The sequence below is a fragment of the Ambystoma mexicanum genome, chromosome 6p, assembly GCF_040938575.1.
Source record: "Ambystoma mexicanum isolate Mex_15411 chromosome 6p, UKY_AmexF1_1, whole genome shotgun sequence".
In the NCBI taxonomy this organism is placed as follows: domain Eukaryota; kingdom Metazoa; phylum Chordata; class Amphibia; order Caudata; family Ambystomatidae; genus Ambystoma; species Ambystoma mexicanum.
Window position 1 is genome coordinate 1,099,748,077 of NC_090935.1, and position 16,492 is coordinate 1,099,764,568.

The window sequence follows — 16,492 nt, forward strand, 5'->3', positions numbered from 1 at the left end:
GTAATACGAAGGAAGTGAGAGGAAAACTGAGCATTAACAGAAGCGTCAAAGTTACTAAAGAATTCATCAGTCAGTGTAGGTCATAAAGGTAGATAGGGAATTTGGAGGAGGGAAACTTGTGCTTGGTAATGGAAGTGGTAGATGATGGAGAACGTGCGGTGGAAGGTAGGAGTGGAGATTGAGCCAAAGACGAAATGATCAGAGGGAGAAGGCGTGTTGGTGATATTAGAGGCTAAGAGTTGAGAGGAGATGGGAATAATGCACCTCACTCTGCCTCTCCATTCTGCCCTCTGATCCTACCCATCTAGCTGGTATAAGGAACTCATGGTGGCAACAGTAAAGACAGACACAAGTGATCAAAGTTCAAGGGTGTTCATTAAACTGTAGGTTGGAAAAACGCCTAATCTAAACCTAAATCTAAGATGGGAGCAAGCTTCGACCATCAAATAATAATAAGGCAGTCCTAGTGGCGTTGTGTCAAATAAAAGTGCCTATACTGAAAAAAAACTATTGCCAATCCTTATGATAAATACAAAAAGAAGTGTGTGATAATGTTCTTAAGAAAGAAAGAAGTGTTCAGGATGCGGTACTTGGGGTCTCCCTTCCCCACATTTCCAACAGGGGGCCAGGGTAGACTTTGGACCATAGCACAAGGTCGAGCTTTCCCAGCATGAGCTAACAGTGTAGCTTTCAGCAATTAGGGCATTCAGTGGTTAAGTCTCTTTTCTATCAAAAAGTCTCTTGCTGCCGTGGGACTGATTTATTGAAATAAACATAGAGTTCCCATTCACATAAAGGTTGGGTGATGTCTTTTGCCCATGGATACCCCTCTTCCGGGCGCAGATACCTTAGAAAGTTCTTTAATGATACTTGCACCTCTGATAATTATGCTCCCTTGTTTTTCGAGCCCCTGTGGTTCAAAATAATAAATAAAAGTTCAAAGTTCTTTTCTGTTTGCACGTAATCTTCGGGTGATGGCTGGTCACCCTTTGAATCCCCCTTGTTCGGGCTCAGACCTCTTTGGCATTCAACACAATCTTCTTTGTGACTTCCGTACATCTTAACGTCTTTTTCAACAGTTACCTGTGGACATCCCTCAGTCGGGTTCACTCTTGTCTACACACTGTATTTCGGGACTTTATACTTCGCCCCCTCTTTACTGGCATCCCTCGTTCGGGTTCACTCTTGCCAATCTTGTCTTTTCCCTTCTACTCTTACGATGCAGGATTCACTCCTTGGCTTCACAATCGTCTGTCGGTCAAAGACTTTTGACTGTACAGAGGATTTTACAAGACCCATGTATGACCACTTTGACCCCCCTCTTCTCACCTTTCCCAAGGCCTTGTGGTTACATGTAGTTTCAATACTTGGGTAATCGGCCAGAGTTTCCTGAGTGAACACCTACGTGGTGCCAGACTCCTCTGTTGCTGGTTTCCCCCCTCTCACAACAATTGCTCTTTGTTTTCAAAGTTCAATTAGCCGCTTGCTACCTGTCCTTCAACACAGTTCGGTTTCTTATGGACTCTCCACTCGACTCACGGGCTGTGATGAACAGCTTGGCTTTCTTCCTCCTCGGAGTCAAGGTTGGTACCACGGAGACAAGCGTCTCTCCCCAGCTTGGTTATAAGCTGAGGCGGGTCTTGTGTACCATTGACATCTGCTGCAACACACGCTGGCTATTGATCGCAGTCTTACGATTCCTTCTGCAGAGGTCTCACGGGCTTTGGTCAAAAAGGGTAAGGTTGCTTTTCTCCTCGTCACCCTCTCAGTATGCGCTGTCTTTCTCCTCCTCTTGAACGGCCGTGCTGAGTTAGCTGCCTGGACATGCGATCTGCCTTGCTCGTATTGTGCTCTTGTGCTGCACTTTTTATCCCTGTGGGGAAGAGAAAGGGCCGTCTGGTATGTGTGATTCTGGTTAATTGCCTGACTTTGTCTGACCCTTTGTTTGGAACATTTCAGGTAAAGAGTTTTAGCATGTGTCCGTTGTCTGTCATATTGTAAGGAAGTGTGCTGGTTGGAAAAGGTAGAGTTCTTGAGTATCCAATGGGGTAGGATGGAGAAAGGGTGTTATGTGGGATTATAGCCCTCGTACTAGGGGTTTGGTTAAATTCAGAAGTGAGATTGGTAGGGATTGTGGAAGGAACAATGATGACCAGAGTTTTTATCATCACCTGAACAGGAGGGGTTGTGGGAATGGTAGTGTGTTGTCAATGCAGTAAACTTGGGGAAAGAATAATCAATGGGACCTGAAGAAGAATGACTGGGTGTATTCACGTAGGAAACAGGAAAACCGGGATTCTTGGGAATGTGTTTTCTAAGTGTAAGAGGGTGTCTAATGGTTTCACCAGAGGCAGAGGGGATGCTGGATTCTCGAAAAGGAGGTTCATTGGGTGGAAGGGATGTCTAGTTGATACAGCCCATAAAAGCCTCAAGGACCTAGTCTTCCTCGTCCCTTTCTGCGGTATAGTACCGCGTCTCACCTGGGGCATTCCCCTGAGCATAACTCCGGGCTTCCCTACCCAGGTGATCCTTCCTCGCTCGTCCACCCCCAGGGTTGGGATCTGAGAGTGCCAGCCCTTCCCTGGCCACCTGAATAAGGGATTCTCGAGGTCTGCTGGGGGAGAATACCCTCAGGTTTCTCGCACTGGACACACTCTCGATGCCTTCATCCACACTGATCTTTTGCTCTCCTCTACACTCACCACCCCACTCTCCTGGTCACACCACTCTCTCATCTCACCTGGGTCCTCTCTGCCATCTGGCTGCCCCTCCCCCGGCCCAGCCAATCTCATTCACTAACATCCGTACGATAAAACGAGTGTCAGCTGCTCTCCTCGCATCTACTTTCATCCCTCCTCTCGTCCCACTGCAGACGCTACCTCTGACTCTTCTCTCAGTAACCTCCATCTTTCCATCACCTATACCCTTGACACTCTTGCCCCATTCATGAAGATCTGTCTGAAACATGCTTCCAAGCGTAACATCTGGTACGACTCCGAACTTGCAGCTCTAAAAACGCAAGTGCAGAGCTGCGGAACGGAAGTGGCAGACCTCAGGCTCACCCTCTGACAAACTGGCCTGTTGCCTGCTCCAAAGGCAATACCGTCTCTCCATTCGCTCCAAGAAAAGGGCCCACATCCAGGCTTGCGTCTCTGGTGCATCTAACAACATGGCTGAACTCTTTAATATCTGCAAGGAACTAGCCAACCCTATGCAGTCTCCACCACACCTCTTCACTCCCATGCCCTTTGCAACGCACTGGTCACACACTTCACTGCAAAAACTCAGGACATCCTGCGAAACGTTGCTTCCCTTTCCCCCCCTCACCTTCCACTGCCTCCTATTGCCTCACATCCCCCTCTGCCTTTCTCTCCTATCTCAAATGAGGAGGTCACAGAGCTGTCAGCTCCATGAATGTCTCCTCTAAACAGGTCTCCCCCTGTTCCTCCAATAAGAAAAATATTGGCACTCTGGCCCAAGCACTTGCTGATTTATGCAACCTTTCTTTTTCCACTGGATTGTTTCCCTCTTCTCTCAAGCACTCCCTTGTGCGCCCCCTCCTGAAAAAACCTTCTGCAGACCCGTCTTGTCCGGCTAACTACTGCCCCGTCTCTATCAGCCCTTTCCCTGGGAAATTCTTGGACAAGCTGGTCTTCCCACAACTGACCCCAAAAAAAAAACTTGTTGGTTGCCTAGACGACCAGCAATCTGGATTCCGAGCATCCAGAAGTACAGAAACTGCTCTTCTGAACACCTGTAAAGAACTGGTTCCATCTCTTGATTCTACCTCTACAGCTGTTATCATTCTACTTTATTTCCCCTCTACATTTGACACAGTCAACCACTCCATCCTCATAAAACGGCTCCACAATACCCTAGGTATCTCGGAGTGGGCACTGGACTGGCTGACCTCCTTCCTCCCTGGCTCTTTAACATCTATCTTGCTCCGCTCGCACACCTAATTCCCACCTTCTCCCCTAACTTTCAGTGTTACGCAGATGACACACAACTCTTCTTTAAACTTTCCTCTGATCTTCTCCTTACTTCCTCCATTCCTCAATGCCTATCGGCCATCCAGTCCTGGTGTGTCTCTAATGATATCTGGCTCAATGCCAGCAAGCCTGAAATCCTTCCCATTGGGACTCCTGCTCCCTCTGTCTTCCCCTCACTCTGGCCACCCTCCAGGGGCTGCTCCCCTCCTTCATCTGAAGCCAGAAACCTTGGAGTCATCTTCAGCACATTCTGGTCCTTGCTAAGAAGGACCACTTTCAAAGGAATCCTTCCTTTCCTCACTTCCCCCCAGAAGCTGAATGTCTCTAGAGCTCTGGTTCTCTCTAGGCTAGACTATGCAATAGCCTCTTCCCTAATCTGCCCTCGTCTTCTCTACGACCCCTCCAGCTAATCCAGAATAGGGCTGCAAGACTTATCGTTGGCCTCAAGCCCAGGGACCGCATCTCTCCAGCCCTTAAATCTCTCCACTGGCTCCCGGTTGCGGCACATATTAAATTCGAATCCCTTTGCATCATCCACAAGTCTGTCTGGGGACCACGCTATCTACAACTGGCTCGCACTATATGCTCTCCCTCCAGATCTTTATGCTCCTCCGGCACCAACTCTTGGTTTGTCAAGCTCTATGCTAAACTGCTTGCTTTGTGGCCAATCTCTTTCCTCTGTTGGCTCCCTTCTATGGAACAGCCTCCCCCTCCTCATCTTGAGCTCGATCTCCTCAAATTCCAGAAGCTCCTCAAGACCTTCCTTTTCACCTCCTCGTTCCCTCCCTCCTCTGCTAAACCCCACATTTGCAGAGATTGGTAGTCTGGGATGTGAGAAACCAAAGGATGTCTCACCTGCTAGTCCCCGGGGATCTCTCTCTCAGGTGGCCAGGATGCAGCCATCGGCTTTGGATCCAGACCCTGGGGGTGGATCAGTGTGGGAGGAGTCTTTGGGGACTGGGGGTGAGGCGACTGATGGTGAGACGCAGTATTCCCCCTTTGCCATACACATGACCCATCCTATTTTATAGGATTTTCTTATGTCCCAACTCCACCCCAGCCCCCCTTTCGACACAAACACTGGGCCGAGGAAGAGGGCTATTGAGAGCAAAAAGGCTAATCCTTACATATTTCATTGGACATGTCCCACTAATTGGATCAGGCAAAGCCAGGCACTTGATATGTGTCACGCTCACCTGGTCTCCACGGGGGTGTGCTCGCGTGCGTAGTGTGTTGTCTGTCCTGATCCTGCTCTGCTTGGCTGGTGATGCTAGCTTGCATCTCCCCGCATCTGATCCGAAGGAAGATGCTGAAGTAGAAGGCCCGGGAGCAAGCAGGTAAGTCTCTATTCCAATAACTGCTTGGAATGACTGCCTTTAAGTCTTTCTGTTCAAGATAACTAATGTCCGTTATTGTCTTACAGGTGCAGCGTTAAGCGACCTTCGGATGATGGATGACTCTCCTGACAATGATGCTCAGGATTCCTGCCGGTAAGTATAGCGCTGTGCTGGGCTTGCGAATGTTTGCCTCTGTAGCTTTCCTTTGCTACGTGCGACTAACCCGTTTGTCCTTTTCTGTTCAGCAGGTACGGCGCGTGTCCAGGAAGAATAGAAGATCCGTGTGGCGGTGTCGAGCTGCGGCGCGCTGCTGAGTGAAGAACTGTCCGATGAATTTCCTGGAGCGGGCCGATCAGGTGAGTAGGTCCGCGAGAGAGTGCTTTTCGTTCTGTTCGGCAGATGCCGCGGTCCGTGGGAAAGCAGGAGATTAGATCTGGATGTACTGCAGATAAGGCCTTCGATGCTTAAATAACTCCTGTTATTCTCTGTTCGCAGGTGCCGATGGATGGAAGACTCTGGACGGGCGTGGCAGAAGGAAGCAAGAACTGATCTGACACGGTGAGCGTTACGCTGCAGGAGTGCTGAATAACGCAAAGCGTGTTCAGATTGTTTGGTGCGGTTTAAATAGCCTTGCAAGTAGTTCCAAGAAAATAGTCCTCTTCCACGTATCCCTTCTCTCAGGTAAAGTAGTTCCAGGCCACACCCTGAACTGAATGGCTCAGCCTCTCAGAGCCAAGTTAATGGACCATGTAACTAACACCTCCATGAGCCTGGCGCCAGCGGCACCAGGACTGAGTCCAGGTGAGCCTGGCTGAGGCCTGATAAGCCCCCAAAGGGGCCAAAGTCCGGGATGGCCCCACCAGTTTCAGGGTCTTGGGTTCCTGCACCATAACAATATGTGACAAGGTAAGGCAAGGGAGGGGAGGGGAGCAAGGGAGAATAAAAAATAATGATCTTACTAGGCCCCGTGACATTGAGAACGCACAAGTGCATGGGAGAAGCAAGGGGGAAAAGTGTATGGAATGGGGGAGAAGTGGAAAGTGCGGAGCATAGGAAAAACAGATAAATAATAAAATAAATAAATAACAAAGGCAACAAAACAGTGGTAGTGCAATCGGCAATCGGCAAGTGCTGGGTTGAGGCAGAAGACAGGGTATGTCTGATGAGTGCAGGGGGTGAGGTCTGCATGGTTACAGATACTGACCCCAGTGCAGGGATTGCCCAGAGGCAGTGTGGGTGGGTGGCAGGGGCAGGTACCTGGGCTCGGAAGACAGAGGGTAGACCAGGTGCATGTTGCAGGGAGAGAAAAAAATCAGCAGGGGAGAGGAGGGGCGAAGGCAGAAGCTTAAGAGGAAGGTCTTGACGTGCTTCCAGAACCAGAGATGGTTCTCCTCAAGTTTCAGAGTGGCAGGGAGGCTGTTCCAGAGGGAGGCCCCAGCCGAAGACAGAGATTTACCCCCAGCTTGTTTCTTTGAAAGACGACCGACCTTGAGGGAGTTGGAGGTAGACTAGCGAAGAACTCGAGAGGTGAGGTATTGTAATGATCCCAGTCAGTGGGCATAGCCCTCATTCATGCTTTCAGGATAGGCAGAGAACATTAGATACAACAGCAGGTCAAAGGTGGGTATTCGCCTGGCACACATGGCATTTACATCAATCTCAGCATACACCTCCATAGACTTTTGAGATGTTTTACAGTAATTCCATACACTTTACATGCCGCCGCAAGGAGATTTTATAAGTTGCAGCACGTTCTATTCATGTTGCAGGGGGAGCTATTTAAGCCCTGCCTCTGCTAGAACGCGCTTAGCATCTGCTCCGCTGACAGCGGCTAACGCTACCGGCGTTTCGCCCTCACAGAACCTGTAAAAGAAGATAGTAGAGACATTAGTTTTACAGCAAAACTACAGGGTGCAATAAGTTAATAGAAAAGACTTACCGGTCTATGGTTATCTCCGAAGCAACTAGCTTGAGAAGGTTCATTCACCGCTGCAGCATCTTCAGTCAATAGTTTTCGTTTGTAGTCGCAGCAATTCCAGTCAGAGGTTTCTTCCACAGCATCTTCTGAAGGTATTTTTCTTCAGCTTTCCGAAAACCTGCAGACAAGACAAGGGGTATTTAAAATAACAAACTAATTTAATAGTTAAAGAAAGAAGACGTTTACTAAGTATTTTACGTATCAAAGTCCAAGTTTTCTCCTCACAGTTGTTTCCGCATGCTTCCCTGAAGGCTGCAGTTGCTCCGTATAAGCAAACTTACGTTTTACAGCGTTTTCTCATCCTGAGTCAACCGCAGCCATAATTCCTTTTCCTAAATTCAGACAACCTGCAAAAGAAAGAAAAAAGAGCAAGCTATTAGAAAAAGAGATCTCTCCAACGTAGGAATTAATCCAAGCCCTAAAGAGTACAGTATTTTCTCCGGCTACTTACCCCAAGTCCCATTTTTTAAAAAGTTAAGACATTTTTTGACAAGAGACTATAGAATACTTCAGCTACCCAAGTTACCATTGTTTCTTCATCTCAACGCGCCCCTGTAGAAAAGCAGGATGCAGAGCTCCACAAAAAAATACACAGGTGAGAAGGGAGGGATAAAAAGAGTACACATCCCATGCCGTAGTATCTTAGTCAGCAGATGTTATAGTGTTCTGTTATTGTTATTGTTGTTTAGACAGAAAGAGAATCCAAAAAGTATCAAGCACCAGGTCCACAGGCTGAGAAGGCATTACGCTCCTGAGGAGTCCAGGTAAACGTTACAGGTATTTACAGTGAGATAGCTGAAGGTATTTTGGACCCAGGCCCCAGAAAGCCTTATGGACAATGGAGAGGGTTTTGAATTTAATCCTTGCGTCCACTGGGACCAGTGGAGAGATTTCAGGGCTGGAGAGATACGATCCCAGGGCTTGAGGCCAAGGACAAGTCTTGCAGTCCTGTTCTGGATGAGTTATACAGGGTGGAGAGTAGAGGCAAGTAGATTTAAAAAGAGGCTGTTACAATAGTCCAACCTAGGGAAAACCAGGGCTCGTGAGACAGTGGGCTTCTGGGAGAAGGATAGGAAAGGCAGAGTCCCTCTGAGGAAGTGCAGTAGGAAGTTTGACTTTTTAGAGACATCAGAGATGTGGGCATAGAAGGAACGTGTGGAATCAAAGATGGCCCCGAGGTTCTAAGCTTCGCAGGTAGGAGGAGGGCCAGAAAGTGAGGGCAAAGGAGGGTGAAGGTGTGCCGATGAGGAGGATCCTGTCTTGCTGGCATTCAGGCAGAGATTGATGGCGGCACACCAACCCTGAATGGCAGTTAGGCAATCGGAGATGAGAAAAGGAGAGAAGGTGGCCTAGGGAAGCCTGAAGATGAGTTGAGTGTTGTCAGCATAGCACTGGAAATTGAAGCAGAAAATGGCAATGCAGTGGGTGAGAGTTGCCAGGTATTTTTCGAAAAGCCAGGGCGAGAGGTTAGACCCCTGGGGAACACCACAGGTAGAAAGGGAGATGGCGGAAAGGAAGGACCCAAGTTAGACCTGGTAGGGTCGATCAGAGAGGAAAGAGGTCCGCCAGGCCAGAGCCTGATCGGTGATACCCAGGCTGTCACAGAGACGGGTAAGCAGGGATGGCATGGTTGACCATGTCGAAGGCAGAAGAGAGATTGAGTAGGATGAGGACAGAGGGAATGTTAGAGTCAAGGTTGGAGGGCAGATCTTCACAGATGTTCAGGAGAGCAGTTTCTGTGCTTCTGGCAGCTCTAAAGCCAGACTGATGTTCGTGGAAACAGCCAACAGAATCAGAATGAAGGTTCAGCTGAGAGATGGCCAGCTTTTCCAGAAGTTTGCCCAGAAAAGGAGTAATGGAGATTGGGCAATAGTTAGCCGGACAAGAAGGGTCAGGTGTGGGTTTCTAGAGAAGAGGATGCACAAGAGAGTGCTTCAGAGGGGAGGGGAAGGCGCCTGAGGCAAAGGAGTGGTAGCAGTAATCGGCAAGGGCCAGAGCGAGGGTATCAATATGGTCCTTGATGGTTTTAGAGGAACAGGGATTAACCTGTTTTGACAAGGCATTCATAGATCAGACTTGTTTAGCGACCTTGTCGGGGGAGAAAAGAGGAAAGGACGAGATAGAGGGAGGGGGTGGCTGAAGGAGGGTCAGCGTTGACACAAGAGGGGAGGAGACGGTGGACAGTAGGACCTAGGTTGTTGAGATGAAGTGAGAGGCAAGATAATTGCAAAGAGCTTGTGAGGCGACAGGAGGTGGTGAGACTGCAGCAGGGTTGGCCAACTCCTTGCAGATTTTAAAGAGTTTGGCTGAGTTATTAGGTGCTGCAGAGACACAGGCTTGAATGTGGGCTCTCTTCTTGGTGCGGACAGAGAGCCGGTATTGCCTTTGAAGCAGGCGACAGGCCAGTTTGTCGGAAGATGAAGATACGTAGAGAAGGTCAAACTCCAAACAAGAAGACTGCAGTGTGTTTCAAGGATGCCAGCAAACTCCCGGGTGAGTGGCAGAGTTGGGGAGGCGAGGAGAAGCCTGTGGTACTAACCTTGACTCATGAATGAAAAACTGCAAAAACAAGAAAGAGACGCACACAGCCGGGGAGTTGGCAAGCGACATGGAAGACTTGTGTGTTTTAAAGAAAGATTGAAGTTGCAACAGTTAATGGCACAATTGAAGGCTGCACATGTGTGGATCAGACGCGAAGAAAGGCAGACCTGTGATGACCCTTGAATTCCTGATGGCTGTGAAACCAGCGATACTGAGCAGCGGAGTGGTCCGGCGAAAGGAAGTAGCCCACTAGAAAGTCTCAGTGAAAGGTGAAATCTTTTTGTGTGATAAAGTGAATGAACTATAAAAAGCAAAGTGATCAGAATTAACCCCGGGAAAAGGAGGAAGTAAAAAGGTGAATGTTTAACTTTTGTGCTTATGAAATCGACCTACCCAAACTAAAAGACACTGGGGCAAATAACACAAGATTGTGAGCTAAAGGGAAAGTCAAAGTGGTCCTGCAGAGGTCTATAGTAAAAGCCACGCACATTCGAAAGTCTTAGACATCAGAAAAATGTCTCAGCCCGACTGAGGGAGACTGGAAGTGTAATAAGTTAGGGTAAGGTAACCCCTAAAGGGTGTGAATTAAGCTTGGCAAAGTGAACCTCTGCAAGTGCCGAGCCCGAGTGTCGGAGACCGGCAAGAACGTTTTTGTTGAACTGTGTTTTGAAACATGGAAAGAGAGACTTTAGCGTGGAAGGCCAGGTGAGCCTCGATCGACATTTTGAACTGCCTTTGTTTTGAGACCCTGAGCCAGAATGTGTCATCTTGTCTATGGGTAACGCCTTAGTTTGTGCTGTCTACCGTGGGGAGGAGAGCTGACTCAGCCACATTTATTTTTTGTATTCTAACACTTATTTTCCTTTGCATACATATTCTGTATTACTGACTATCATGCACACCCGACTTCCATTAAGCTTCCCCACATGGATAAAAGGCAGGGGAAGGAAAGCACACGATGAAACAGGAGTTTCGAGACGGTAGGCGAAAGACAGCAAAACAGGAGATCGCTAGGAGAGAAGTTCCCCTGACCTTTCCAACAAGAAGCCATTACTCTCAAGAACCCTCGATTAGAAAGCATAAGACCATGAAACCAGGCTGAAGAATTCTGTATTGTGTGTCATAGATACCCGAGGACCTACCCTGTCACTAATCAAGGCAGGGAGAAGCAGCAGCCGCTGTGCTACCGTCCTTGAACAAAGCAGTGTCCGTGAAATCAACGCAGCCGGTGAGTTGGGGAGACTGATACAGTTGTGGCTCTCTCTCTCCGTCTGCGATCCTCAATCTCTCACACACACACACAGACACACATGTACATCCCGCACCCACCTTCACCTCACCCCATGCAAAGGCAACTTTCAGTCCATTTCCTACTTTCCACACTAATATGGTGGGAGGTGCTTTTGTCCGAAACCTAAATACAATGTTGTATGCAGCAACTTGACAAGATCAACTTGAGGCATCCAACTTGCTTTGCATGCTGTGAATAACATTGCGCAGTCCTACCAAAAATGTAAACCCAGTTTTTACATGCTAAAGAAGCAAGTATTCTGTTGGAAGTAAATCGTACCGTTCTTTAAAGGGACCAGTTGTAAAAATGTTCTTGCATTGTCTTCTGACAACCAAAACCTAACTTGTATGATGATGGAGAATACCAAAGAAGGTGAGTGCTATGGTCGATGGTATCAAAAACATGAGTATAAGAACCATTCATTAAGTGTTCATTACTGAGAAATTTGTCAGAAGCATTTTTAATATGAGCATGAACATGATGTGTGGGGCATCTATTTAAATGCAATGTGTATTGATATGTTATATATGGTGCATGTCTTTAATACACGCACAGCAGGTTACTGGAAGGCATGAGCAGTGTACAAAATAATGTGACATTAGTAAGCCTCATCTGAGCTGATAAATGAGTAGTCACCCACTTTAGGGGGTTGTTGCTTACTCTCTTTGCTGATGCACAGTGACCCGTATATGCTTTTCCCGAACTCTATTCCTCCTACCACAGCCCCTCCTGGCAGGAGATGGGGCGGGGGTATCTTGGACACTCCCGTAGGGGTGGAAGGGAGGGTTCTGGAGGTAGAGGGTGAAGAGAATCACATCCGGGAAAGGCTCTTGCCAGGCACTGCTGTAGTGGTAATAACTCGCTGTTGATGGTAGCAGCTGCAAAATTGTGCGAGTACCTGGGCATATAAAAGCAGTGCCTGGCAAATGCTGAATACTTATACACAAGCGAAAACTGTTGACTTTGCCAGTGCTTATTTTTAAAAGGACTTCAGCGAAGGACAGGCATAGTGCTTAACAATCGAGTGACTGAATGCAGACCTTGTTGAGACATGTTTCTTACATCAGTAGCTCCTTTACAGCCTCAATTAAGTCAATAACTTTCAGAAGACTGGGCAGACACTACAATCTCAAAGTTTGATCGTAAGGCTTGATAAACCTAGCTCAAAGAGATCCTAGGAGGAGGTGTTTTGGGCATGGTTGGGCAGGAAGTGGTGAGAATGGCCATAAGGATTAACATGGCCATTGACAGTTAAGGGGCGGGTAAATAACTGAACAACACCTAAACGTTTTCTATCCCTCCTATATGCCCTTTCTCCCTAGCTGTACTCTAATGCAGTAGTTTCGGCTTATAGGTGGTGCTGAAGCACCACCTAATAGCCAAAACTAATAAATAAGGTAACTGTACATGAATGTACTGAATTCATTTTCCTTTAAGATTTAGTGTATTAAACGAGCAATGCAATTTCTTTTGTATTTCTTTCCAAACGTTGACCTGAAATCTGGGTTGCTTTTTCAAAATGTCCATGCTGTGCTACTCATCAGATCACTGAGGTTGTATTTATTTTTCTTCCCAGAACCTGTTGTGCCATCTGTTTTCATTCCCTGATGCTGGCAGCAAGGAAGCATGCTCTTTCCTTCACAGACTTGGATGCACACCCAGCTATTACTATTCCGAGCTCCTGAACAACGTAAGTGAGCGGACTCTTGGCAGTGAAAATACAATCGATGATAAATCAAAAATCTGTGTCTGGCTAGAAATGCTTTGGAAGCCAAAAGATGAATGACTCGCATTAACTTTATTCTGTGATTGAATTATTACCAAGCTATCCACCAACCATGACATTTTTTAAATGGGCATACAGGGAGTTGGACGGGCTGTTGGGTTGGCATAAGAATAAAGGAACAACGAAGGGTGCTACATAAATAACCGGTTCACTCATCTTGCGCAGACCACCTTGCTTTCTTTTATCTCATGCTGCCAACTCTTGGATGACATTATGCAAGTCAAATAGCTCCACGTCCTTTCCTTTTACTCGTGTAACATCCAATGATGAATATGTTCAGCTACCCAATATAAAAAAAATAGTTCTGCATTGAAGAGGATAAATAATCAATTGACAAAATCCTTTAAAAGTAAAGCAACACAGCAGTTAAAATAGTGGTTTTAGTGGATACTTTTTGCCAGAGATACATCTATAGACCTAGGGGTAAATTAAATAAAATAAATAGGATACAGATATATCTATAGACCTAGGGGTAAATAAAATAAAATAAATAGGATACAGATATATCTATAGTCCTAGGGGTAAATAAAAATAAATAAGGGACAGGCTGGATTCAGAAACTTTGCAGTATCCCAGGCGGCCGCGCTATGTCACAAGAAACGATGTCCTGCATTCATAAAGGCTATCATCATCGCCACCTTCAAGGTTGGTTCTTTTTTCGTTTGCCAGGACTTGAAATTCACTGATGTTTTTCCCCCCCTCACTTCTTCGATTTTTCTCTCCTTTTTTGCAAACATTGGGGCCTTGCTCGAAACGAAGACTTGGGATATTAATCCCTGAAGGCATTTCAGCAGCAGATGTATATGTCATATTTGCAGTGACATAGTGTTTGATTTCTTTGGTTACCGCATGACTTCAACATTTGCAACTCCTGCGAGCAAATGCTTTATTAAGACATTTGAGAAAAAGGAGGGTAAAATATGTTTTGCCCATCACAAGTTAGGTTGGGGGACTTACTCTAAATTAGCACACCAGAGGTAGTCTGGTGATCCACATCCATCATTCCCAAAAAGACTCATTAGCTAAAATTGTCATTGCCTCAAATATGGTTCTGAAGTCCTCCGCTGAAGTGCAAACATTATGTGTTATATGGGTGGCAACCTGGGGCACCCTACATCGGAGCCCCAGATGCTGTATTCTAAAAGAGATCAGCGACCCCTATGTCAACAGCATGGGGATGATTACACATTCAATGCACATTGCACGAGTGAGCTCCAACAGAGTCAGGACCGCCTGCAGTGCATCATAGAGACTGGGGAGTTCTGAGAATGACAATGGACAGGGAGACATAAAGGATTGGTTAGCCACTAGGACTGTAGAGAGAGTTGGTCGCATAAGCTCTGCGTGTATGCAGCAATATTGAGAGAGAAAATTCACTGGCACTGAAGGAAACTGGTCAACTTGGCTGCCATGACAGTACCACCTGATTATGATAGCTGTAATGTTTAAGCCCCACATCTACCAGTTCAACCATACCATTATTGAATATGTCAAACCGGGAGATGCATCGCTCATTAGAGTGATGAAAGTGGGCAAAGAAATGGAAAGGAGGAAGAGGGATAGGGAATTCATGACCAATCCTGTGATCTGGAGTTAAGGGTAAAACAGTCCAAGCAATCTTTGACTTCATTGGGATGCTTATTGAAAAAGTACAAAAGGAGGCATAAAGAGGCTCAAACTAAAGTAGCGAGGCATTCCAGGGAGTTGCTGTGCTGACAAACGCTGTGAAAGCAGGAGCAAGGAGCAGGTGGCTTTGCCATTTAGCCCAGGCCCTGAAGGATCAGCTAAGAGAATTTGGTGCAAGGTGCGTGCTGGGTGTGTTTAGCTTTCAACCTGGCAAGAACCAGAAACCATTAAGGAGAAAGATTGTGACTGCTTCTTGGGGCCTAGAGTTCAGACTTTGGTGGGGTGTCTTGACCACCGGAACTTCAGAAGCTGCATCACTAAACTGTTGAGGATGGATTCTAGCAGGAGATGCAACACCAGAAGCAGATTGAGGCTAATGGGCTGAAGCCCAGGAGTGTGACATTTGGCGGTGAGTGAGAATAACTTTAGTCTGGAAAAAAATCCAAGTATATGGGGAGAAATGACTGCTGTTATTTGTTTTGTGTATGCCCTTAGGCCTGGGCGAGCATACGTTCTAGCTGGTAGGCGTGAGAAATGTCTACATCTTCAGAGCCCAAGAGGGTGACTGAAGAGCAACTGTATCTGCACAAGTAGCAATCGCCAATGTCATGAAGGGAGCATGCTGGTACGCATTAAATACCCTGAGACTGTGAGTAAATTGAAGGAGCCCACAGTTTGCAGCAAGCCTTGGGTTCTTTTCTTTAGAGTAAGGAAGTGAACTTGTACTGGGATACAAGGCCTTCTTAGTATGAAACCTCTCAGTGGGGTTTGCAAACCTCCCATCCTGACACTGTTAGTCATAGATTCTTCCTTTTGTGTTATGAAGTGCCTTCCTAATAAGTTATAGAGTTCCTCTAACCATCCTGGAGAGTTCAAGTAAAGGTATTGAACTTGTTCTGCATGTCTCAAGGCTTCTGTTATGTCCACCTCGTAGCAGCATACATTGTCTTGTAACCCACTAGGTGCGTAGTTTATTTGACTCTGGGATAAATGGGCTTCAGAGGCTAGAATGCACCCTGCGATGCACTGGGTAACATTAAGTAGTCCCCAGAACAGATTCAGATTACTTAAAGGGTGAAGTGATGTGCCTGGTGCCAGAGATCCCCAAAGCCAGGTTTAGGAAGAGTGGTCCCTGATTGAAATCCTGCACTCTGGCTGGTGTGGCTTTTGTAAGTGGTAGTGTGACTATTGTAGGTGGTGGCTTGACATGGTGAGTAGCATTACTGCAGGGCTGGTTTACATTTGCCAAAGAATTGGATTGCAAGAACAATGCAATGGGCAGAGTGCCCCTAAATATGAAAGTCCTGCCAAAGATGGTCTCAACAGTCTGTGCGCAATTGCCGACAGAGACTTGTGGTATTGTCTTACTATCCACTTGTGTTTTCTGTGGCTCTTGTGGGGACATATAGCATTAAAGGTCCCCTAAATCATGACACAAAGGGTATTTTGTGCTTTTTGCTTTTCTCTTTATCTGTTCCCAGGCAGACTTGGATTATAGCAGCCTTGCCAGGGGTACATGACCAGACACTTTGAATATTTAGTTATGCCATTAGGGCTTTGCAACATCCTGTCTACCTTTTGAATGATTCATCATTGAAAAATTACATACAATAATAGATTGTTTTCTCATAGAATATCCCAACAATATCTGTGTATACTCTTCATCCCTTGAAGAACATGTACAACAAGGACGGATTTAATCCACACCCCATCAAGCATGCTTGTTTGACAAACTAGAGAAATGCTCCTTTAATTAAAAGCAAACAGATTGCGTTTGTAATTTCATTCAATATTATGTTATCTTGCCAATGTCAAACGCAATTGATCATCGCCATATACTCAATTTGTCTACTGTTATACAGCCATTGATGTCCTTGAGATGTAAAGAGTATTGTGATGAATCCCAGGATGTTGTCACTGCTTACATGGAGGAGGCTCCTT

At 46.5% G+C, this 16,492-nt stretch overlaps 1 protein-coding gene across 4 annotated transcripts in view; it reads left to right on the forward strand.

Annotated features, from left to right (window-relative positions):
• FANCC (FA complementation group C) overlaps positions 1-16,492 on the forward strand; it is a 2,294,314-nt gene that overhangs the window by 987,232 nt on the left and 1,290,590 nt on the right. For all 4 annotated transcript variants that reach the window (XM_069625705.1, XM_069625706.1, XM_069625707.1 and 1 more), the window contains one exon: positions 12,716-12,829. In XM_069625705.1, coding sequence (XP_069481806.1) covers positions 12,716-12,829 — 114 coding nt within the window. The remainder of the gene's footprint in view (positions 1-12,715; positions 12,830-16,492) is intronic.